Consider the following 26,365-nt stretch of genomic DNA (forward strand, 5'->3'; position numbering starts at 1 on the left):
TTTGTCATCAATTACGCACTAACATCGATTGCAAAAGTAAACATCAAAACAACAGTCAAATAAGATCACAAAAGCTACATAATTACAGTGAGGAAAAAAAGGGAAATATTTCTCACCAAATTTCATCAGTGAGAATAGTTCTGTACATTACTCTTCTATTGATTCATGAAGAAGACATACTTTTCTAATACTCAAAGATCCTATGAATCCTTCAAGAACTAAGAGGCTTCAAATTCTAGCAGATTCTGGACAGGACGTATTCTTAAGGCACTGTGATTCTCCATTTCAGTAATTTCTTTACATGTACCTTCCAGTTCAGTAGTCCTTTCTTCTGCTAGGTCCAACAGCTATTTTCACTGAATTTTTATTTCAATAATTATATTTTTCACTGTTTAAGTTTCACTTCACTAAATAAATTGATTTATTTTCAAATATGCCTGGTCATTCCTGGTAGTCTATTGTTGCTGGTTCATTGCTGTGATTCTGCCCTCTTTCTTGAAACAGTTCATACACAGCTGTTTTATATTCTCTATCAGGCAATCCCAATTATCTGCTCTCCTTGTATAGGGGTGGAGGGGTCTAAATCTGTTTTTGCTTATTTTTGATAAATGTCATTCAAGTTGATTGACTTCTTAATGTGCTTACTGACTGATATATTTTTTTTTAAACTCATATATTGACCTTAAACTGTGGGAATCCTATCGGATCTAAATTGGAAATTCTTTCCTCCAAAAAGAATTTGCAGATGCTACTCTAGGAAGCCAGGGGTGCCAGTGACTTGTGACTATTTCAAATTCCCTTGAGAAAGCTGACTGAATTTAAAAGCCCTAGACTCAGCTCCCCCTCATTGATGGCTCTGGATACTGTTCTAGGTATCTCTCTCTGGGGCAGTGTCGTACCTCAGGACTCCTTTGGGCATCTACCACGAGAGAAACCCTGCCTCAGTAAGTGTGTCTGCAGCCCACAGGTCAAGACCTAGAGTTTTTGTTTGTTTGTTTGTGTTGCTATTGTTGGTTGTTTGGGAGAAGTTTTCCCTACCCTTGTGAGATCAGCAATATCTCATAGATTAGGTCCTATAGAGGATCTGCTGGAACTTGAAGCCTCCTTAATTCTCAAAGTGTTCTGAGGACCTCTGGATATTAAAAAGGTATTTTTTTTCACTTACTAATAGAAGGCTCATGTACAGAACTATTCTCACTGATAAATGCTGGTGGGGAATTTTGTTTTGATTTTTGCCATTGTGATCATATATGTTTTATGATGTTCTTTGACTGTTTTTTAAAATTTTCACTTCTAAAAACTGATCTCCATGGTGGAAAATGCTGCTTGGCTAGCTGAGAATGGGGCAGGTCCCAGAGTAGTCAGTTATTTGGCATAGCTGGAGAGGAAGGGTTTTTGATGAGAGAATTATGTTATTTAAGTTTAACCCTTACAATGCAGTTTTGTTTTGACTCATACGACATCTTTCAAAGTGTTTCATATTATTTTTTATGATGACTCAGGGTCTTTCAATGTTAAAGGAAAATAATTCTGGATATTATTTATGTACTGCATATGTACATAAAATCACAAACTGAATATATACACACTTCAGCACACAGCTTTGAAGTTGCTTTTACTTTTCTTTTTCAAAACACCTAGTTCATGATAGCCAACTGTATTCTTATACTTTATTTCAAGAAACCTAGTGAGGAAGATATAAGGCTCTTAGAGTGCTTTTCTGTACAGTTATTTATTGATTTGAAGAATGAAGCAGGCTTCCCTGAGGTTTCATGTTGCTGATCAAGAAAACACTCTTTAACAACACTCTTATTTATTATTTTAGAGTCCATAAAACTATGTGCAATTTCAACAACTTAGTCTTTTGATGACCACAAAGTCTGTGAACTGGTGTGATGGAAATGCATGAATCACCATGGCAGAAAAATTTTTTTTTTTTTGCTATAGATTTATTCCAAAGTCGTCATATTTGTGAGAAGGTGATGGCTGCTTTTTTGCTTTTGCCTTATAAAAATTTTTCTCCAACTTCTCCTTAATTGCTTTACTTTTAACAAAACTTTTAACTTAGGTGCAATGAGACCTAAGTTAATTTTATGGTGAGATTAAAAGTCTTGTGCTGGTCCTGTGTTTGGCTTTCTTATGAAGTGGTATGGCCCAGAGAAGCTCAATTCATGAGTTCCCATGGCAGGTATGAATATACTAAAAACCCTTCCTGACTTAGGGCCCTTCAAAGAACTACAAAAACAGATTACACTGTATTATATAGTAGATTGTACTTATATCTTTAGGTAAGTCTATGGTTCTAAAATGATCTTTCACTAAAGATACAAAAATAAGATGAAACCTTCTAGAAAATGATTAAGTGTCCAATTTGTAAGCAGTAAGTGACAGCTTTGCAAGCTCTAAGGTGGATGTATTATTCAGGAGCCAAAGGTTATATTTTACCTAAGTCTGCAATATTAATGACCCAAGAATCTGTCGCTATTCCACTTTAATCCAAGCCTAATCTTTTTATTCCTGTTTGATTTTTGGCAAGAATCACTAATATAAACCTGTTCCATGGGCACTGTAAAACTGTTCCAGAAGACCTACTAACTAACAGCTATCATAAGCAATACTGTAACTATTCTTTTCAATCCATCATTTAGTATGCAGGTTGATGGTTAACTGTATTTTAATTATGGGCATATCCTACATCCTACCAAAATGGCAGATGTTAAACAGCCAAGGCACCCTTTAGAAAATACATATGAGTCAAACACTTGTTAATTTCACTTTCCTGGCTTTTTATTGAGTACTGTCAATAAGCTAAGAAGATATCTTTGATTGCTGGTAGCCACTGGTCTAAATTAGCTGCATTCAGACTGTGGCGACAATTTTGTTTAGTTCCAAAGTAGCAATCCCTCAATCTCTTATAACAGCAGTTCTCAAACTTTCCGGTCTCAGGACTCTTTTACTCTCTTAAAAATTATTGAGAACCCCATGAGTTTTGGTTTATGTGGGCTATATCTACTGACACTTATCAGACTAGAAATTAAAACTGAGAGATTGTTATGTACAAGGACCTAACAAGCAAACATTCCATGAGCCACCAGAGCTATGTTACCATCCATGTCATGTAGTTTCTGGAACACTCCACGGACACTTCCGAGAGAAAGAGTGAAAATGGTAAATGACAACTGAATATTATTATAAAAATAGTTTCAACATCATGGATGCTTTGGAAAGGTCTTAGGGACCCCTAGAGGCTTCTAGACCACATTTTGAGAACTGCTGACTTATACTTGGAGAAGCCAAATTATATTATTCCACTAACATTTTTCTTATTCTTATCTTTAAAATGAGTAGATGTCTATTTCCCCTTCTAAGGTCAGTGCAACCTTCCTTGCATTTTAGTCCTGGAAGTCTGTAATCCACGGTATTCTTGAGATCTGATTAAATGTTCACTCTCCATCTCTGCCTCAGCACCCTTTCTGTTTCTAACTTGATGGCATTTGGACTATGTCCTTCCTCTTCTCCTTCTTGTTATTTTTCTTCTTTGCTCGCTTTTATTTTCTAAGTTTTTGTGCCCTCAGAACTTAGCTTTTATTACTATAATCAGCTATTGTCTTTTCAAGTTTTAGCTGTTATCAGTAATGTTAACTCCCCACAAATATCTGACTAACAGAATCATGGCAGAACTATTTGCTTAAATGTTCTAGTTTTCTAAGTGTTTCACCAGCCCATAAAAAACAATAATGCACTGTGGAAACTTAGCCATCACACTGTTTTGCTTATCAACACAGATTACCAAGATGACCAAACGGAATGGTTTGTTCAGGTATTTCTCAGAATTTAGCAACAATTTACTCAAAAATTATGTAAATCTAACACAATAAAACAGCATGTTCTCACAACTCATTGGAATCTTAAATCACTGGCTATACATAATGATTTCAGAGATCACAGATATTTTAGTTTGGTTTTAATCACACAGTGAATAGGTTTTAGTGTTTTAAATGAAAGTGTCTCTTGCCAATGGTATTTCAAAAACTCATTTTGGAATTTTAGACCTTGAAAATGAATTAGACCTTGGACAGTTGCTAATCCAACCAAGTCATTTTACGCATGAGGTGATGGAGGGCTAAAGTGTTTATGTGATTGGCTAGTAACTCTGGGCAAGTGGCTAGGTGACTACTAGCTTGTCTCTTTTCACTTTATTAAGTTGCCTTTAGTAATACACTGTTTGAAGAGATTCTAGAGATTATCAAATTCAACCCCATCATTTTATAGATGCAAAAACTTAGGCAGAATATAGTTTAAAAATGATATATGCTAAAGCATCTTGCACAATATCTGGTACATAGTAGAAATCAATAAATATTAATTTCAGACCCTAGATGTTCCAACACCTACCTAACTGGTGTTGTATATCTTTATTCTGAATAAAAAGCTCAACTGAGGATCGAATCTGATCTTATATAGGCAGTGTTTGTTTTATAAGGTAAATATTTATGAACAATTTATTCTGAGTCCTGGAGTATATAATAAATACTATTGATTCACTGAGTATATTAAAATTAATTATTTTAAAAGACTACCTATTAAAATATGAATGGATTAAAAATTTCTTAATAATTGGGCAGAATATTACTAAATGTTTGAGCTTTCAAAAATACACTTTTCACAAAGAATGGAGGACAAATAGTATCTCCCTTCCAGAATAGTTATATCCCTCTGCCTGTCCATAATACATGTCTCAAACTGATGCTGAAATAAGAATACACAGAGCACTGGCTTAGGAATCATAAGATGCATGTTCCGGACCTAGTTCTGCCACTTACTAATGGAAGACCATGGCGAGTTTCACTAATTCATAATTTCTACATCTGTCAAGTGGCCATCAAGAAGCTCAACCTCACAGGGCTGTTCTAGGCATCAAATGAAGTATCTATTTATCTAATCTGTCAAGCCTTATAAAAACAAAGTAACACATGGAATAGTGAGAAAACAAAAACAAAAACAAAACTGGAGGATTAAAAAAATATGGATTCTGGGCTAGCTCATGTCTTTGCCATGACACATTGAATAAGTCACTTTTTTTTTTTTTTTTTTTACCTGCAAGATGCAAGCAATGAACTAGATCCGTGGGTCAAGGACCAATTTGGAGAAAGGGAAGTGAGGCAAAGCAGCTCTGCTTTTACCAATTTTCTTAGGTTTTCAAATAAATCATTTGAAGAATCGGTTTTACCAAAACAACAACAACAAAAGTTTTATCTCAATTCCTTGCTATGTGTTCACAACAAGAAATGAAAGAACAGGCAAATTTTCAGCAAATTTTTTTGAAAAAAATCTCTCTCTCTCTCTTTTTTTTTTTTTTTTTTTACCTTGCATCCTTCACAAGCATGAACTCCATAGTGGAACCCAGAAGCTTTATCTCCACAGACTCGGCATTCAATTGCCATGAGGGAGTTGGAAGGCTCTTCATGAGGCTTACTGTATAGCTGAGTCTTTTCAGAATAATAAGGCGGGGATGCAGGCTCCACTTTGATTGCACCTGTGTACAGAAAAATGTGAGCGGGTAATTATCACATAAAAAACTGCTACAAAGGCTCTATGGCCAGTCCCCATAGTACACCTTACTGCCATATGTTTATTATTTTAGTGTAGAAGCATTACGGAACATGAAAAAAAAAAACACAGGAAAAAGTAGGCTTTGTAACCACAAGCAAGTCACAACACCTCTGAACCTCACCTGTAAAAATGAAAGGGGGAAGGGAATTAAGTCTGTGTTTCTGCAACCCTTCAACACTAAAGCCCTGATAGATACCACATAGTATCTGAGACAATTAAGGTTATTTTGTTACATAATGTGCTGTATTTGACATTCATCACAATATTAAATTATATATCTGTATTTAAATATCGCATTTTAGAAGTATTTTTAAACCACTCTTGGAAAAGACACAGAAGGAACACTGCTGTGAAAAGGTAATGCCATGCCCAGCTTGAAGGTACATGAAAAACAAGAGACCAGGTTTTCACCAGTGTTGAGTCAGAAAAGGTGGTTTGTAAAATAATCTTTGATAGAGAGTGAGAGAACCCATGGAGAGTAAGTACTACCCTTCTGCTGGTTAGGATCAGGCCTATTAAATTTCCATATTAGGCTCTAACCGAAAACCACACAAAAATTACCAAGTATACTATTTATCTCAAAAAAAAAAACTAGAAATACAGGAAGTTCTTACTTATTGTCAAGTAATGGTTGCCAATTACATGGTGGTGGCTTTGGAAAACCAGCATATCAGCACACAAAGATAAAAATCAAGGAAATAGCATCATAGAAATTTATTTTATCTTGAAAAGTGCCGTTTTGGTTTGTCTTGAGTATGATGTTTTTGATGTGACTTTACTTAATGGCAGGAAGATTTATCAATAGACTACAATGGCAAAATTGAAATTTGTGCAGAAAAATAGGTTTCAGTATAAGCTGCTCAAATTGCAGAACTAGGAGAAATGGATTACAACTTTGTAATACAACAACTTTTTTACAAATTACAACTTTGTAATTTGGTGATGAGAAGTTATATAAGGTAGCAAACTATTGCTTATTAACTTAGAAGCAGCCAAAAGAATTTAAGAGTTTGGGTGATAGACTCTTACTTAGCCTGAGATAAACCTGGCAATGCAGCCATGCTGGAAAATGCTCCTAAGAAGGAAAGAAACAAGAAATAGGGAAAGGAAGAGGGAAGAAAGGAGGGAAAAAAAGGAAAGAATGATCTGGGATATTTACACACTACCATCCTTTTTGGTATATCATAAATACATGTTTCATAGGTAAATAGATGAGTAAATGAATGGTAAGTATCTTTTTTATAGAATTTTAGTCTCTGGAGCATTTATTCCAGTGTTATTGAGAGGTTAGTCCAATTCTAGTCTTAGCAGTCTGAAAAGTGAAAATATCATACTTTGGTACTCTTGGAGCTTCAGGTCATACTTATAATCGGCAACCATTGGGTCCGCTCTCGCGAATGGAATGTCTTCATAGTGTGGAGTGGAAATGCTGGAGAAATCCACAGTGGTGAAGGGCTTGATGTCAAAAGAATGGGAGTGATCATCCATTACAGAGAGATCCACGGAGCTGATTCCAAAGTTGGTGGGCCAAAATGGCATCTCGGTGTCAACCATGGTAATTTCTGAAATGGAAAAAAAAGAAAAGCTGTGGAGTTAGTTCTGGAAAGCAGAGCAATCTTCTAAAGACTCACAGGAAGGGAACTGAAAGGGTCTTTGGTACTGTGCTCTCATCTAGATTATCACAATGAGAGAGGAAAACACAACCACCTTCTGAGTGCTGTCCAGGTTGTTTTACTTAAGGAAGGAAGCCACCCCTTACCTGGATATCACAGCAGAGAACCCTATAATAGTATCGATGTGGTCCGTGTACCCAAGGGAATGTCTTGCAAACAGCCCTGCTCTCATGATCTCCTAAAGAAGATCATCAAATCAGGTCTGTTAATGATTTTTAAAGAGCATAAAGTTCTGGGACAATTTTACTTCCTTGGAATTAGAGATGCTAAATTATTTTTCTCTTTAGGATAAAAATTACGCTCCCCCATTTGTGTTTATAATGGTTTTGTGTGACAGAAAATATTCTTCAACTGCATTATAAGAATAAGTAATACAAAAATGAATCTTTTTAAGAAGGGAAGATCCCTCTATGAAAACCTCCTCAAGTATTTATCTTTTCTGTGCATGCAGTTTCCCTTTTTAAAAAGGAGAATGTGTTCTCCATATTGAGAATGGAAAGATTAGAGATCATGGAAACATATCTGATCATGAACAAGAGAATGTCGAAATGACAATCTAACATAGCATTAATTTTAAACCACCCTCAAACCAAAACCACAACAAAACAAAAATGGAAACAAGAAAACATATAAAAGACAAAGGTAAAAACACTTGTATGGATTTTAAGGCCACAATATAACTAATTTCATGCACTGCCTACTTAGGATGGTACAAGCCACGTGTATTTCTCAGAATATGATTTGTGGTCACAGTAAGTGAAATAAAACCCGGAGGGATTTTAGTTTGACTATCTAATGTGGACGTGTGAGCCACCAGAGGGTGTGGACTTCAGACCTTTATGCACTAGGAACCTATGTGGGTACTTATTGATGTAGATATTCAGACATGTGAACCCACGCGGTGCCTTATGGGTCCTTGGTTCTCCTGAAACCAGTTCACTCTTCAAAGTGGTACCAAAAAAGCAGTCACTGAGTATTTTAAACGGTAACTCTTGGGTCAAAAACACTAGTGAAGGGCTGTGTGAATTCGGGACTGCTGATATTGGAGACAAAGAAATGAATTGCTCATAAACCGCTAGCGGCTCCTGAAATCATAGGCTGATGTGTCTTATTTCTAGTCATTTCCCTATCACCTAGCAATGGGCTTGGCTCATAGTAGGTGCTCATATGAAATACCGAATGAATGATGAGGTGGCTCTGAAAGTTTAGCAGAACAGGCAGGAAGGGGGGAAGCAAAATAGTATTTACTGAAGTACCTCCCACACACCAGACACATTCTTTTTTTTTTTTTTTTTAAAGATTTTATTTATTTATTTGAGAGAGAGAGAATGAGAGACAGAGAGCATGAGAGGGAGGAGGGTCAGAGGGAGAAGCAGACTCCCCGCCGAGCAGGGAGCCCGATGCGGGACTCGATCCCGGGACTCCAGGATCATGACCTGAGCCGAAGGCAGTCGCTTAACCAACTGAGCCACCCAGGTGCCCCACCACCAGACACATTCTTATCCCAGGTAACCCAAGATCTTCTCCCCACTTTATAGATAAGCCAGGACCAGAGAGGTAAAGTCACTTATCTAGTGTCCAACAGCTGGTAAATAGAGGATTCAAACTCAAGACTGACCCAGGACCTTATCCACTCTGTATATATTCTCCTTATTCTCTCACTGAAGAAACAGTTTTATGGAGAAAGGGCTACTCTCCTAGGGGTATCTGTCAGTGGGTCTCTTGTTTTTTCCCAGCAAGCAGAGAACCAAGGAATTTACTCTCAAAGGCATGAGGTTAAAAATTCCAGTTGTGGTCTTCATAAGGAAAACAAAGTGCCTTGAAAACACAAATAAGGAGACTGTCCTATGAATGTACTTCAGGGGTTCCAAAGGGACTCAAAAAGGCACCATTTGGGTTCACATGTCTGAATATCTACACAAATAAGTACCCAAACAACTTTAAGTTATCTGAGTCACAGTATAAACACGACACACAAGAAGAGGAATGTGTACTGGTGATAGCTTAAAGGTCATGCTGGGTCTCAATGACACCCAGAAAAACATCTGTGCTCTTAATGACGGGGCACCCATCAAACTATGCCCTTTGCTTCATAATTCCTCTAAACCTAACTCACCTAGGTCCCTCCACTTACTCTGCCCATCTCCTCAGCATGCTTATTTTACATTTCTCTATCTACTTTGCTTGGTATAAATTACCTGCATATCAAAATATACCTCTTTTGTCTTGACTGCAATATCCACAAAAGTGGGTTTATCAACTATTTCTCATTATGCCTGTTGCAAAGTTCATCTGCAAATAAAATAAAGCTTGCCTAAGTTAAAGGTAGTGGATAAACCTCCATATGAATACTGGGAAATGAAAATAAGGATGCAAAAAATATGTGTGTGGCAAGAAAAACTGGTTGCTCATCATTTTGCTGGTTTAATTTTGTTTTGTTTCACTTTTAATATACGACTTCAGTGATTCCCTGTCAACCAACGTAACACAGGAATCACACACTGAGGGGTCATTTACGTTACTGCAAATTTTGGGGAAAATTTTAATGCTAAAATAGCCATTTGTGGGGTGCCTGGGTGGCTCAGTTAACCAACTGAGCCACCCAGGCGCCCCTTTTGGCTCAGTCAGTTAAGCTGCTGCCTTCGGCTCAGGTCATGATCCCAGGGTCCTGGGATGGAGCTCCGCATCGGGCTCCCTGCTCGGCAGAGAGCCTGCTTCTCCCTCTCCCTCTGCCTGCCGCTCTGCTTACTTGTGCTCTCTCTCTCTCTGTTAAATCAATCAATCAATCTTAAAAAAAAGCCATTTGTGTGTAACAAAGAGAATATAAAAATCATGTGATTTTAAAGATATAATATGGAACTCCCTAAAAAATTGTTACCTGTGGTATATTTCATATCTAAAAGAATGTGGTTATTGGGCGCCTGGGTGGCTCAGTCGTTAAGCGTCTGCCTTCGGCTCAGGTCATGATCCCAGGGTCCTGGGATCGAGCCCCACATCGGGCTCCCTGCACCGTGGGAAGCCTGCTTCTCCCTCTCCCACTCCCCCTGCTTGTGTTCCCTCTCTCGCTGTGTCTCTCTCTGTCAAATAAATAAAATCTTAAAAAAAAAAAAAAAGAATGTGGTTATTAAAAAATAGGTTTTATTTTCATTTGTTTATTTTTAAAGATTTTATTTTTTTTAAAGTAATCTCTACACCCAATGTGGGGCTCAAACTTATAACCCCAAGATTAAGAGTCACACGCTCTACTGACTGAGCCAGCCAGGCCTCCCTAGACTTAATATTTTACTTTTTTAAAGCAGGCTCCACAACCAGCATGGAGCCCAACGTGGAACTTGAACTCACAACAGTGAGATCAAGACCGGAGCCAAGATCAAGAGTCAGATGCTTAACCAACTGAGCCACCCAGGTGCCCCCTAGACTTTATTTTTATTTTTTTAAAGATTTTTATTTATTTATTGAGAGAGAAAGAGAATGATAGAGAGCATGAGAGGGAGGAGGGTCAGAGGGAGAAGCAGACTCTCTGCTGAGCCGGGAACCCGATGCGGGACTCAATCCTGGCACCCCAGGATCATGACCTGAGCTGAAGGCAGTCGCTTAACCAACTGAGCCACCCAGGCGCCCCTAGACTTTATTTTTAAAAGCAGTTTTAGGTTTACTTAAAAGTTGAGCAGGAAGTACAGAGTTCCCATATACCCTTTTCCCCTCCTTCCTTTCCCTGACCCCTGAAACACACATAATTTCCCCTATTATTAACTTGCATTTCCCCTATTATTAACACTTGCATTAGCGTGCTATGCTTGTTACAAAATTGATGAACCAATATTAATACATAATTATTATCCATAATTTGCATTTCAGTTCATTCTTTGTGTTGTACATTCTATGGTACTGACAAATGAATAATGTCATGTATCCACCATTACAAAATCGTACAGAATAGCTTCACCGCCCTAAACATCCCCTGTGCTCCAGCTATTCATCCCTCCCTCTTCCCCCACAGAATTCTATGTTTTTGCTGTCCTCTTTCTATTAAGGGCATAACAGAAAACCAGGAGAAACTCTGACCTTCATATATTATATATATATAAATGAATGAAATGTCTTACCATGGCTTTCAAGGCCCTCCCTGACAGAGTCCTAACTTACTTTCTCAGTCTTATTTTCCACTAGTGATTGCAGACCCCACTCCCATTCTTGGCATACCCTGTGGTTAGGCATACCATACTATTTGCCCAGGTTAAGCATGCTCTGCATTTTCTAGTCTGCTTATCTTTGTTCATGCCAAGGCTACTCTATATTCTTCCCATCCCTCATCACCACATGTCACAACCCCTCTGTTTTTCCCACAGTGGGAAATCCCACCATATCCAAATGCTACTTTCTCCAGGAAACCTTCCGTGAAGTCTCCAACTTAAAAATACTCTTCCCATTCTTTGCATCCCCACAGCTCTTTGTACCTCTCTTTTAACTCTGATAGAATTATTTAGATAAATATCTCTGCTATCAGATTTCAAGTTCTAAATGGATGGTGTCTTAGTATTCTGTTTTTCCTTTAGTCCTTATGCAGTAATTGTTTACTAAATGTTTACTGACTGAATGATCATTCATTTTTATGTGAAAATGTAAAAAAAAAAAAAAAAAAGAAAGAAAAGAAAACAAGAGCACCTGGCTGGCTCAGTCGGTGAAGCATGTGACTCTTGATCTCAGGGTTGTGAGTTCAAGCCCCAAATTAGGTGTAGAGATTACTTAAAAAGTAAATAAAAATTAAAACAATGGTGCCTGGTGGCTCAGTTGGTTAAGTGTCCAACTCTTGGTTTCGGCTCAGGCCATGATCTTGGGGTCATGCGATTGAGCCCCATGTTGGGCTCTGCGCTGGGCGTAGAGCCTGCTCAAGAATCTCTCTCTTCTCTCTCCCTCTCTCTCTGCCCCTCTCTCCAACTCAAGCTCACTCTCTCTAAAATAAATAAATAAGTCTTTTTAAAAAACTAAAATAAAAAAAGAAAACATGTAGAAAAATGTTTATAAAAATAAAAGGGAAAAAATGAAGATACTTTCTCGGTGGTTTAGTTTTGCTAAGACTTACACTCTCCTAAAAAAGATGACAATCTTCAGTATCACAAATAAAATACAATTTAAACTATAACTCCTCCCTTCAACAAAGTATATTCAGTTTTTCTCTTGATAATTTGAGGAGCAAGATTAGTGTCCTATAAAATTCCCCCCTGCTACATAGAAAAGACAACATGAGAAAGAAAAACAGCTTGCCTCTTCAGCTCTAAGAAAACATATTACTCAAATACACATTTTCCTTTCCCCCTTTCCCTTCTCCCTGTCGTCCTTTTATTCTGGGACATCTTGACCTAAACAATATTACTCCATGGACCATAGTTACTGGGAGGCACAGTGGTTCCCTAGACATTTTATTTTATTTTGACTTAGAGATGGGTCCAGGGAGCCTGCTTCTAATTTTGTCTCTAGAAAACATAAGCTACTGTTTCTGCCAAGCTGTAAGTTGAGTAGGTGTTTTTTTTTACTCCGTGTAATTACCCATGAAAGAACAAATGAACAAAATATTTGCATGAACAACAGTCCTTCTGAGGGATAAGTAACAGTGTCTTAACTTTCCAGCTGGGTGACAGGAGTGGGTTGCATCAGGGTTTATTCATCAATTTCACAACCTTAAGTGTGTTTCAAGCAAAAGTCTTTAGGCAGACACTGAACAAGGATGTGAATTTGTGCCATTTATCTTAGACCTTCAAATTTGGTTTTACACTGTATTATATATAGTCAATGAGCAGACTTTGCATAATACTCCCAAGTACAGTGTATTTCAAACAAAAATATAACCAATATCATGCCAAAATAAAGTAACCTCTCTAACTGGAAATGCATCATTATTTGGGAATATGGAAGTGGGCCAGAAAAGATGGTAATGTATAATAAAATCAAGCCCCAGAACTACATGGTTTACCTTTGGGGTCCAATATATTGGTCCAATATAACTGCTGCCTCTTAAGAAAAGGAAAACTTCTACTAGAATTTCTGGGGAAATGCTGCATTTCCTTACTACATTATTAGCTAATTACATTAGCTAATATATTTTTTAAAGATTTTATTTATTTATTTGACAGAGGGATAGCGAGAGGGGGAACATAAGCTGGGGGAGTGGGAGAGGGAAAAGCAGGCCCCCCGCTGAGGAGGGAGCCTGATGCAGGGCTCGATCCCAGGATCCTGGGATCATGACCTGAGCTGAAGGCAGATGCTTACCTGACTGAGCCACCCAGGTGCCCCTACATTAGCTAATATTAGTAGAACCCTAAATCTTTACTAAGTATTGTGCCAAAAACTACATTTAAACATCACAACAATGCTATGAGGTAGGTGTACTCCTAATTCTCCTCAGAGAAGAGGAAACTGAGGCACAGACATGGAAGTAGGTAACATGCCTAAGAACACACAATTACTGAGGAGGAAAGTTGGGTTGTGAACCCACGTGGTCAAAAACTGCAGAGCCTGCACGCTTAACTTTCTCAGTTTTTTTTCTTAACTTTCTAAGCTGGTTAGAAAAAACAAATCTCTCCCTGATCTTCCAGTTCTATCCTAAAGAACAATTAATTTCAACAAGCCTTCAGTGAACACCTAGGATGTGGCAGGTGAATATACTAGGGAATTGGGAATATACTATGAAGACTGGGTAATTATCACATAAAAGCTTCACTGGAGAAAGGTGTTAAGCTGTGCAACAAGAGAAGGTGCCAGAAAAAAGCCTTTCATGGATTCTCTAAAACTTAGTAGCTTTGTTGGAAGTGGCCTTAAAGAGACACCTACTCACTGATTTTTCTCAATCTCTTCTGATTTGTTTCAGTTTAACATCGCAGTACTCATCAATATGGTTTCAGCTTCTTTATGCAGCCCCTCCTATTGATTCATGCAAATCATTTTGCAGTGTAAATTGACCTGGGAACTTTCTAATTGAAGTCCTCTCCCATGATGACAGCTGATATCCAGAGACAAAAATCATCCTGAAATATTAGAGTGGCAATGGCCTTTTTGAGATACTGTAAGTCCCTCATTTGACAGATGAAGAAAATGAGAGAAATGATATGCCCATGAACACACAGTCAGGGGCTTACCGAATAAGAGTCCAGGTTTTCTGTCTCCTACCCTAGCAGTCTCTATATCCCATTATGAAGATGTTACTCTATGTAAAAATGCTGAAAATGGGGACTTTTAACCTATGCCAATTTTCATAGATCCAGATTTTTGGGGATCTTGACATATAGGAATGACATCAAATTTATGAAGGAAAGAAGTCTCATGCAAGTACCCATTTACTGGATGGCAAATTAGCATAAAATCACCTGTAACAGAATCTGTTTCTGACAAAAATAAAATCTGAATTCATCAAAAGGTTTAGGGAATAGTCTAATAAAGTGAGCACAGATCAGTCCAAGTTTTTACATAATAAATACAGGCATACATATTTTATTTATTTTTTGTAGGTTGCTGTTCTGAACATTCACAGTAAAGATAAATGAGCCAGTTATCACGTCAGATGCCCTGGGTTTGAATCCTGACCTATTGCTTGCCAGTTTTGTGATGTCTTTTTACCTAACTAGCCCATTTGTAGAATAATATTGCCTACCTCATAGAGGTGTTGTGAAGATTAATTTAGATAATATATATAAAGCCCCTAACATAGGTCCAGACACTTAGTAAGTTCTCAATATATATAATTATTGGCAGCAGTAGTAATTCTTATACGGAACCAGAGTACTAGAATCATGTAAAAGGTGGGCTAACAACCTCCAATGCTACCACTAGGGGACAGGAAGAGGAAGAAACACCAGCAAAGTCCTATTGTTCAAACAGGACTACGCCTTCAACAGATGTCCTGTTTTAAAGACCTCTGGAAAAGGAGTCCACGGCTTCTCTTGGTTACTCATTCCAATGCTTAATTGCTCTTTTGTAGCCAGGAAAGTCTAGGTCTTATTTGGCTTTTCTCCAACTGTGTTATACATATGTTAATGATGTTCCTTTTAAAATAATTAAAAAGAAAAAAATTTGGTGAGCAAATAAATTTAGGAAATGCTAGGTCAAGCAAGGTTAAATAGGTTTATACAGAACTTCTTAAGGCTCATATGCTAATAATTCACGAGAATGTACAAAGGAGAGGGAAGGTACAGTGTGCAACATTTGCAGAGTTTCACATTTGACGGAAGAGTTGGGGAAGCGATGGCGGAACCTATGTTGGAGTTTGTAACTCCCCCCCGCCATTTTTCTAAACATATATAGCTACTATTTTCTGCATATTTGCCCATTACCACTTGTACTTGAAAAGTGTTATTAAGCTGTCCCTCAGGTTTTCTTTAATTTTAGAGTGATTAAGGGCAAGGATTTACATTGGTTAAAACAAGACCCAAGAAAGAAAGGATTTCTTAAACCATGCAGAAAGGAATCACTATAAAGACTAACACTCTTTTTATAGAGACCATCTGAAAAGCCTCCAGATGGGGAGGAAAAAAAAAAAAGAAAGCCCATATAAAGGATCAGAACCAGAATGATAGTGAACTACCCAACAGCAACGCCAGAAGCCAGAAAATTAATAGAGCAAGGTCTTCAAAATTCAAAGAAAAAGTTATTATTTCCAACTTGGAATTTTAGACTCAGCCAAACAAACCTTCACTCAAGTGTATGAGTAGAAGGACATTTTCAGAAACAGAGGACCTCAAAAAAAAAAAAAGTCACTGCCCCCCCCCCATACTCTTTCTGAGAGTTCCACACCAGAACAAAAGCAAACAAAGGACTAAATAGAGGAGGGGTGAAAGGAAGACCCAGGACAACAGATCCTGAGCAGCCTGGATAGAATGGAACAGGAAGGTGAAGGCCATATAAGATTACCCAAGAAATCAGAGTGCCTGATATATATGACTGCTTAGAGACAGTTTTTATTACTGTCAAAGAGTTGGAGAAAGAACTAGTGATAGTTCTGGAAAAGGAACAATAAAAATGAACAGTTTCTAAATTAAAAAAAAATTAACTCCAGAAAAATAAATAGCTACTCAGGATGGGAAACAGAACTGTAGTATACTGCCTGGCTCAATTGGGAGCAGTACTTTCAAAGCTAATACGATGTAAACACGGACAACTGATTTCACTGAAAATTACAAATACACCATGAAGATGGCGGGGAGGACAAGTGTGTGTTTTGGGACAAGGGGTGTGGTGGTGAAGACCTAACTTCTTATCTTCCACTGTAGGAAGTCTGTGGGGAATGAACACAACTTTCAAAATAGCAGCATACCACATGTTATTTTAAAGACATAGAGATAAATTCCAGGAGAAATGTTTAAAAGAATTAAAAATGACTGTTTCCAAGGAAGAGGAACTGGGGACTGAGGGTTTCTGTTCATGAAAAGCTTTATCCTGACTTTTAAAACTAGGTACAAGTCTTACTTTTGTGGAAGTAAAAATTAAGCTAAGTATCTTTTCATTGTAGTGTCTTCCCATTAAGCTAAGTATCTTTTCATTGTAGTGTCTTCCCATGATTTCACTGAACAGAGGGAATAAATATATTCCTTGCATGTTTCTCAGTCCTCTTAAACGGACTTATCATGCAATAAAACCTGGAAAAGTAGAGAAAATTTTAATGTATTTTTAATGCTTGATCAATAGTTGGTTGTCCTTTTGGCTCAAGCATTTAAAAAATTCTATCAATTCATTTCTTTTCCTTCACTGATATCACGGATTTTGATCAAGAAAGCAGGAAAAAGACTCTGGATCCCATTAGCGGAAGTACAACTTAATAATAGATAACAATTTTGAAGTATTTGCATGACAGACATTGCACCTTAAAACATTACACATGTAATTTATAATTTATTAATGTATATATGTGTAATTTATAAATGTGTACATACATATAATTTACATCTATGAATAGCTCTATATATTAAAACTCAAATCTAATGCTTCTGTGGTTTGGTTCCCCAATGATACTCCCACTGATAACTCTGGCAGAGGCGGAAGCATTCCAATATGTAACCGTATATGCACTTTCCTTATAATGAGCCAGAAGGTCTTGTAACAAATTTTCAAATTCAGATCAACAAAGGGCCTATCATCAGCTTTTAGAGAAGATCATGTGCACTTACGTTTTTCAAAAGTTCATTTTCTCTTGCATGGGTCACATCTTGTTTAGATAGCTTGCTTAACTCAGTCCTGAGGAGTCAGGAGACAGGAAAGATTACAGGATCATGCCCTCATCCATAGCCATCATTTCTTCTGCTTCCTGAGCTGGAGATTCATGTCCTCTATTTCACCATGGCCAAACTGAGTCAAGCTTGGTTCTTTTGCTAAAACTACCTTCACGTGTTTCTAAAGGGAGACTTCCTAGTAATTGAATCAACACTAAACCTAAGTCTGTTGAACAGCTAGTTATCCTGGTTTGACTGAAATTCCTACTTTACCAAGCATATACTGGTAGTAAGTGAAGAACGGTGTGGAGGTCAGAAAAAAAAAAACTGGAATGTTCTCCCCAGCTAGCTCTCTCTGCACATTTTGGTTTGGGCTTTGCAATGAGAGGGTAATGAAAATGGGAGACAGGAGACTGAGTGGAAAAGAAAAAAATTAAGGGAATGGTCCAGGATTTTGTAACTATCAGAAAGGAGGGGCCACCAAAGAGATGCCAGAGTACTGTTTCTCTTTGCTTTGTCCACCTCTCAAACACTGTCAAGGGCCCTCTTGCAACCAGGAAAAGGTAAGGGTGGCAGTGGTTTTAAATAATGCTTTACTACTGAAGCACCTTGAATAGCTTGAAATTATCACAGAGTAGAAAGGGATTGTCTTACTCAGAAATGTTTAGTCTGGCAAAATGATGTGATACACTATGCTCCTGTGTACTCTTGTTTTTAATTTACTGTGCCAAGCACTCTTAATGAAAAGACAATGGTCTTAAGCTAAACAAATATGAGAACAAAAGTGTCAAAACAGATGTAGCCAGATTGCCAGTGGTTATGGGCTGATTTGCAGATTTTTACTAGCTATATCATATATTATCTCAAAAAATACTATAATGTGGTATTAAAATATCCATAGTAAACATTTTTCATGTTTAAATACTCCTCCCGAGCTATTATAGCATTATCAAAAATATTCTATATAAAAACATTTGACACAATTCAAAACATCCATGATTTAAAAAAAAAATCTCTTAACTAGGAAGAGAAGAGAACTTCAATAATCTGATAAAGCATATCCATAAAAAACAAACAAACAAAAACTTAAAGGAGCCATCATACTTGATGGTGAAATATTTAAAACTTTCCTTTGAGATCAGGAATGAGATAAGCATACTAGCTATCGTTGCTTCTATTCAACAGTGTACTGGAAATTCAATCCAGTGCAACAGGGAAGAAAAAAACAAGGATTAGCAAAGAAAAAATAAAACTAACATTACTCACAGATGACATGACTGTCACACACACACACACATATATATATATGTGTGTGTGTGTGTGTGTGTGTGTGAGTATATAGTAAAACTCATTACAATTAATAAGAGAATTCAGCAAAGTTGCTGGATATAAGGTCAATCAATATTCAAAAATGAACTCTATTTCTATAAGCCAGCAACAAACAGAAAACGACATTTTAAAATGATTTTTACAATAGCATCAAAAACATCAAATGCCTAGGGGGAAAAATCTAGCAAAATATGTGTAAGCCTGCTATAATGAAAACTCAAAATATTATTTAAAAAAAAGTATTTAAGTAAATGAAGGGATATACTGTGTTCATGGACTGGAATACTCAATATAAACTGTCAATTCTCTCCATATTTATCTATAGATTCAGGAAAATTCCAATCAAAATACTAGCATTTTTGTGTGGAAAGTGATATGCTGAGTCTAAAATTTATATGGAAATTCAAGAGCCAAGAATAGCCAAGGCAATCTTGAAGAGAAGAACAGCACTAGAGGAATTTACTACCAGATATTAAACCCAATTACAAAACTACAGTAATTAAGGCAATACATCAATTAGTGCAAAGAGAAAAACAGATCAGTGCAACAGGAGAGCAAGTCCAGAATTAATCCCACAAGAATATGGTCACCCGGTTTATGACCAAAATGTCGCTGCAGTGTAGTGGGGAAAGGGTCACCCTGTCAATAAATGAAGTAGGTCAACTATATATCATCCATATGGAAAAAAGTGAATCAACCTCTACCTTGAAACATACACAAAAATCAGTTCCATGTGGATTGAAGATCTAAATATGAAATATGAAACAAAAGAGTTTTCAAAATAAAAATTAGGATAACACTTCATCAACCTTGGAGTAGGCAAAGATTTCTTCATAAAATGCTTCATAAAAAGCACTGATTAGATAACCTGGACAATATTTAAGATTAAAACTGATTATTAAGTAAATGAAAAAGCAACACACAGTGTGGGAAAAGATATCTGCAATATATACATTTGTCAAAGTATGCTTTATTTTTATTTATTTTTGACAAAGTATGCTTTAGAACTCATATCTAAAGTACCCAATATAAAAATGGGCAAAAGACTTGAACAAGCACTTCACAAAAATGAATAGCCAAAAGGGTAATAAATATTTTTTTAAAGTGCTTAACGTTTTAGTTATCAGAGAAAGAGAAATAAAAATTACAATGTGATACCGCCATAAACCCACTAGCATGGCTAAAATGAAAAAGAAAATGTCAAGTACCAGTAAAGATGTGGACCAAGTGGAACACTCAGACACTGCTTGGTGTAAATGGTAAAGCCATGTTCAAAACTGTCTGGTAGGATCCTCTTAAAGCTGAACACACCCTATGGCCCATATATACGTCTAACAGAAATGCGTATCCTTGTTCACTGAAAGACCTATATGAGAATGTTCCTAGTTGTACTATTTGCAATAATGAAAAATACCTGAATGCCCATCAACAGGATAGATATATTGTGATACATTCACAAAATGAAATACAGTAATAAGAATGAAGTACAATTATACTCAGTAATGTGATTAAGAAACAAATACTGAGCAAAAGAATCCAGACACAAAAGAGTAAACAATGTATAATTCTATTCATATAAAATCCCAAAACAGGCAAACTAATCCATGGGTTAGAAATTAGAACACTCAGAGGGCTTCCAGAGGGCTGGTATTGTTCTGTTTCCTTATCTGTGTGCGAATTACACATTTGCTCATTTGTGAAAATGATTTACGTACTTTTCTCTATGTATTTTATACTCTGATAAAAAACTTAAACAGGAGAGATGGGTCCTGGGAATGGGAGTTGATGGAAGGAAACATGCAGACCAATCACATAAGCCAACAAAAACTCTTATTTGTGTTATAAAAATTGTTATGAAATTTTTAGTGTATTTAAGAATTTTTCTATTCAGAAGTTACAAAATGGTATTAAAATCAGTCTCAATAAACTACCTGTTTTTCTAACTGGCTTCATTGTATAATAAAGGCTAAATACATCTTCAATTAAGGTCCTCAAGTCAGTGTAAACTGGGAAGGAAAAAATTCAAAAGGTGCACCTTTTACCTTAAGGAGTATTAAAAGTTATGTTTTTGCTTTAGATATGCTGGGCTTATATGTAAGGCCTATTCTGCTTTACAAGAACCCTATATTTTTTTTTAAATGCAGGAAATCTTTTCCCAAATACTAAGGCCTACATTAGGACTCCTATGTTTGCGACGTTTGGATCAGTTGAGTTGTCTTTTGAAACATTCCATTTAAATGAAATGAAATCTGTGGCTTAAATCCAAGCTACCAATTTTATGGTAATTATTTAACTCTTCTTTGTATCAACAATCAGTTTCATCAACTTTTTGTCTTAGAAGAGTTATCATATTTTACTACAGTATTTCTCTTCCCAAAACCTCTCTTTGTTTTACTTTTCTTTGGTATTTTCCTTTCTCAATATCTTAATCTCAGTACATACTTGATCAGTAATATGAAACCCAAACCATCCCAAATCAAGATAATCAATTACCTAATACTCTATGTGCAAGGTATTTTTCAGGCCTCACAAGAAATACATTATAATGTAGTTCTTGACCTTGAGAAGCTTACCAAGGTGAAAGATGTTTAATAATAGAAGGCAGTATAGAGACCAAACTAGTGAGAGAGACAGTAAGTGCTCTAGAAATGTAGAGGAGAAAAAGACCAACATGTTCTGAAATAATCCAGGATAACTACATGGTAGAGCTGGGTTTTGAATTCTGAGGACCCTGTGGAATGATTAGGATTTGGATTATTATTGATAAATCTATTCCAAAGAATAGATATTTGTCTCTACTATCCAGCATGACCCTTGTATTACCTGAGTTACCTTAGGCCTAAATGAACAGGACATCAAAATGATTTTTTTTTTTTAAGATTTTTATTTATTTATTTGACAGAGGGAGACACAGTGAGAGAGGGAACACAAGCAGGGGGAGTGGGAGAGGGAGAAGCAGGCTTCCCGCAGAGCAGGGAGCCCGACGCAGGGCTCGATCCCAGGACCCTGGGATCATGACCTGAGCCGAAGGCAGATGCTTAACGACTGAGCCACCCAGGCGCCCCCAAAATGATTAAATTTTGTGTTAGGACATATGCTTGCAAATTGGATCAATTTCTTGGCCAATTGGGTCATCTGTTTGGGTCAATTGTATCTTGTAATTGGCTAGAGATGTGGTTATATCAGTGGCAAGGAGGTTTCTTTGAAAATGGCAGAGATTTCTCTGTAAATCTGGCCATACTTATATCAAACTGACACATTTGGTTCTTTTCAGCATTATATTTTAGTCAATTAAGCAAACTTGTCCAGATGGTCTATATAATAGGTCTAAATTTTTAAAACTAAACTAAAGTCAGGGTTTTCGGGAAAGTGTAAGACAACAGTAAAGTAATATCCAACAATCTTACATTAAAAATATTCAATTGGTAATGCCAAGTAATGAATGTTTTACTTTTTCCAAAAGAAGGGACTTAATTCAACAAAGTAAGGTGAGCCATGGTGCTCAGGTGTCTAGAACCTGTGACGAATATTAGAACTGCTGTTCCATTCCTGAGTTTTGCCATTGGCTCTTTGCCAAAACAAGAAATTGAACCTGGGTTTCTTTCTTCTGGAACTGTGACCAATAATACGTATCTATCAGATAACATCTAAATATTCTGGGGAAAAATGCTAAGGAAAAGATTGTAAGCAAGTAAGAAGTAAGTCTGACTTACTTAACTATAGTAATAGAAAACTTTTGATAGCATGGATAATGAAAATCTATATTATCCCAAAGATATAACTTCCGTTTTAGGGGTGAGAGGACAAAACTAACATTTGTTGGACACCTATCACGTATCAGGCACTGTGCTAAGTGCTTCACATATTGGATATTGGTTACTTAATCAAATAGCTTGCTTTCCTTAGCACTGCCAGCAAATAAGTCTCCTAAAATTTCAAATGAATACTGGAAGTATCAAAAGGTAGGCAGACTTGCAAAAGAAGCCAGGCATTTGGATAATTCACAAACTGTGATATTCAAGTTAATATTCAAATAATATTCAACTAATGATAATTCAAACCAATGGAGGAATATGATGCAACCAACTGTACAATCGGTAATTCAAAATAGATTTGTACCTGGTTTTTAACATATATAATGTTGTTGGTTTGTTTATATCAGCATGGGTTTTAGAATAATATGTTAGCATGTACACTAAACTTTTGTTTTTACTTACTGAACATATTCTAGAGCTTGACCTCAGGAGCTGGCAAGGTACAGCAGCAGGTCAGCTTGGTATTAATAAGTCAACAATAAGAGCTTATTAGATACCTCTTATATGTTAGATACTTGTGGAATAAAGAAGAGAATAAAACATGGGTCTTATCCTCAACAACTATAATTTGGATTAGGGGAATATATAAAACAGGAAATAACATCAGGCAGTCTCCAATTAAGGGCTAAATAGTGTGATACAGACCAACACAGAAGAGAGGATATTATTCTTTCATTTTAACAAGTATTAATAAACTGGCCATTTACCAAACACGTTCGAGGCATGTGGGATATACCAGTGAGTGAGCAAACTAGACAAAGACCCCTGCCTTTATGGTGTTAATATGCTAGTGTGAGAAAGTGGACAATAAATACAATAGATGAATAAATAGTACAGTATGTAAGGAGATGATGAATAATTTAGAAATAAAACTATGGAGCAGGAGGAGGGAAAGGGCAGTGGGGAGGACAGATAATTCAACAACAGCAGGGTAGAGGCAGTCCTTATTAGAAGTGAGATCTGAGCCAAGATTAGAAGGAGCTGACAAGAAGATGTCAGAGGATGAGGGTTCAAGGAAGGAGCAAGAACTAGAGCAAATGCACTAAGGCAGGAGCATGTCTGGAATGTGGGAGGAATGGCAAGGAGGCCAGTGTGTCTGGAGCCGACTGAGGAAAGGAAAGATAGGTAGATGGGAGTGGGGTGGGGGGCTGGGGCAGACTGGGCTTCCATCCTAAGTGAAGTGAGGAGCTGCTGTAGGGTTGTGAGTGGAGTGACAGATCTGGCTTACATTTTAACGTGATCCCTCTGCATGATGGGCTGAGACTAAGCAGCTCGGAGGTGAGGGCAGAGGCAGGACAACCCGTCAAAGAGTGGGATAGCAATCCAGGAAGAGACAGTGGCTTGGATGAGGGTGCTGGTAGTGGAGTGGGGAGAGGAGATATATTCTGAACATATTTTCAGTTTAGAGGAACAATTAACAGTAATGTATTAAGAGGAGGTCTAGTGTCATGGTGGTTACTTGAACCTGACGTTGCAGGATAGGGGGGATTTGAAAAGGTGGCAGAATTAGGAAAGGCATTCCAGGACGTGGTAGGCTTAGAGGCATGAGTGAGTCCGGCTTATTCTTGGGACAATGTGATTAGTCCAAGTAGAAGAAGGCAGATCATTCTCTGGGGTGTGGAGGGAAATAAAATACACAAAGCGGAAACAGATTATACAGAGCTTTGAAAGCTAGGGAGGGGTGTTTAGACATCACAACATTCACTATGGTGCACTACTTGTACGTAGTAGGTGCTCAGTACATATTAGAAGTCTGATAGGCTTTGAGGACCATGCATCTGGCAGATTAGGCTGGATGGCTGAAAGGTTCTCATTTAGAAAGTCAGCTAAAATGCTGCACAAGAATCCCAGTGGGTGGGGCGCCTGGGTAGCTCAGTCAGTTAAGAATCCCAGTGGGAGGTCATTAGGGCTGGTCTACCTGTAGGTAATTGACAGTTGACTGTTTTAAATTAACTTTATAATGCAAACCATTCACCACTTGTGGGAACTTCAATCTTGTGTTGGCAAATCTCTTACCTGATAAAAATTACATGGGTCTAAAAAACTGTGTACTCAAATAACCACACGATCTTAATTCTGAGGTTATTGGAGTTGGACGGCAGTTGCTATCAGATGCATATGTAATTCCCGTGTCTCTAAATTAGTTACAGGTGTAAAACTGTATCTACAAAAAAAGGTAATCTAGTAGAGGTTTACAGAAACTTAGTTCCATCTAAATGAGTCTGATTCATTCACCATCACATATATTTTTGCAAATATTCAACACTAGTAGATGGACACGAGGCATTTACTGGACAACTTTCTTATGCCTAATTTAAGGGTGTCCAAAAGAAGCCCAAATAGCAGAACCCATGTCAGTTCTGTTGATCCAATACAGTGAAGACATTTATTCTGCTCAGATTTCCTCTGATGCAAAGACTATATGCTTTATAAGGAGTTACGATGATTTTAGAATTTCCTAAGGATTACCTTATTCAAGTTATAGGTGAGAATATTGACAAAGATAGTAATCTATGACAAACTATCAGAGCTATAAAAATTGTTTTCCATTTAATGACCTATGTTTTACACTGCAATGAACAGTTTAAATGGATAATTGCTGTCAGACAGCTTTCAAGACAAGTTGTATTCCTTAGGGATGCTGGGGGAAAATAAATAAAAGAATTTTTTAAATGCTGTGTTTTCTTGTAAGCATCTAATATACACGACATTTGTTTCTGGTGTTTCCTATAATTCATAATTGGGAAGTACAAGAGAAACGATAGTTTTTGGAAACACAGCAAGGAGATTCTGAGTCTGGAAATCTACCAAATCTACTAGGACCTGGTGGTCAGAAAAGAGATATGAACAGTTAAATCAGAAAAATAAATGATAAAATAGAGCCATACTAAAAAAATTAATATGGACAATATAAAATTCTAGAAAAAGGCCCTGAATTATTACTAATGTGAGGTTATGAAATTCAGAGCTGTGTCAATTACCTAAATCTTCATCATAAAGAATATTATAATCTATGATAGTTTTTCAATGTCTCGGAGAAGAAGACGTGTAATCACTGCTTTCATTTAGGGCCAAAGAATGATTTCAGCTTTTGGAAATCCAATCTTTTCTGAAACAAACATTAATGAAAGTGGGAGGTAACTGCCCCATTAAAAAAAAAATCAGACAGAAAGTTGCTTTCTCTAAGTATGATTATTTCCTTATCAAAACATTCATGGGAGATCATGGAGAAGCCTCATCTCACTCAAAAACTGCCACTTATTTTGATGCACAAAGAATTCTGCAGTTTCCCCCCACATATTCTCTAAAATGCTTCCAATTTAGGATATCATATGTCTTCTCTTCCATCCATAAGTGATTAATACTAGAAGACCAAAACAATAAACTCTCTATAGGACTTCAGATGTGCTTTCGCAAATATTGTGTCATTTAATCCTTGCAATAACCCTCTATGTCTGTTGCTATATGTGGAAACAGAGGGGAGAGAGGATAAATGACTTACTCAAATTCACACAAAATGTACATGGCCAAGACAAGACTGGTAGTTACATTCCCTGATACTACCTGGGTCCCTTAAAACCTCTAGAAAGGTGAAAACTTTGGTCAATTATTTAAATGCTTCCAAATATATAGTTGCCTGGAGTCACAAAGACATAGTTTAAGTATCCCTCAATAAAAATGGCTGGCAATCAATCACTCACTCCTATCTCAGGAGAGGCGCTCGTTTCAAAGGATTGTC

At 37.0% G+C, this 26,365-nt stretch overlaps 1 protein-coding gene across 2 annotated transcripts in view; it reads right to left on the minus strand.

Moving 5' to 3' along the window:
- PPARG (peroxisome proliferator activated receptor gamma) overlaps nucleotides 1-26,365 on the minus strand; it is a 105,900-nt gene that overhangs the window by 41,711 nt on the left and 37,824 nt on the right. For both annotated transcript variants that reach the window (XM_021695215.2, XM_021695216.2), the window contains exons 2-3: nucleotides 6,948-7,175; nucleotides 5,367-5,536 (exon numbers count right to left, since the gene is read on the minus strand). In XM_021695215.2, coding sequence (XP_021550890.1) covers nucleotides 5,367-5,536; nucleotides 6,948-7,167 — 390 coding nt within the window. In that variant the 5' untranslated portion in view covers nucleotides 7,168-7,175. The remainder of the gene's footprint in view (nucleotides 1-5,366; nucleotides 5,537-6,947; nucleotides 7,176-26,365) is intronic.

The sequence above is a fragment of the Neomonachus schauinslandi genome, chromosome 1, assembly GCF_002201575.2.
Source record: "Neomonachus schauinslandi chromosome 1, ASM220157v2, whole genome shotgun sequence".
Taxonomy (NCBI): Eukaryota; Metazoa; Chordata; class Mammalia; order Carnivora; family Phocidae; genus Neomonachus; species Neomonachus schauinslandi.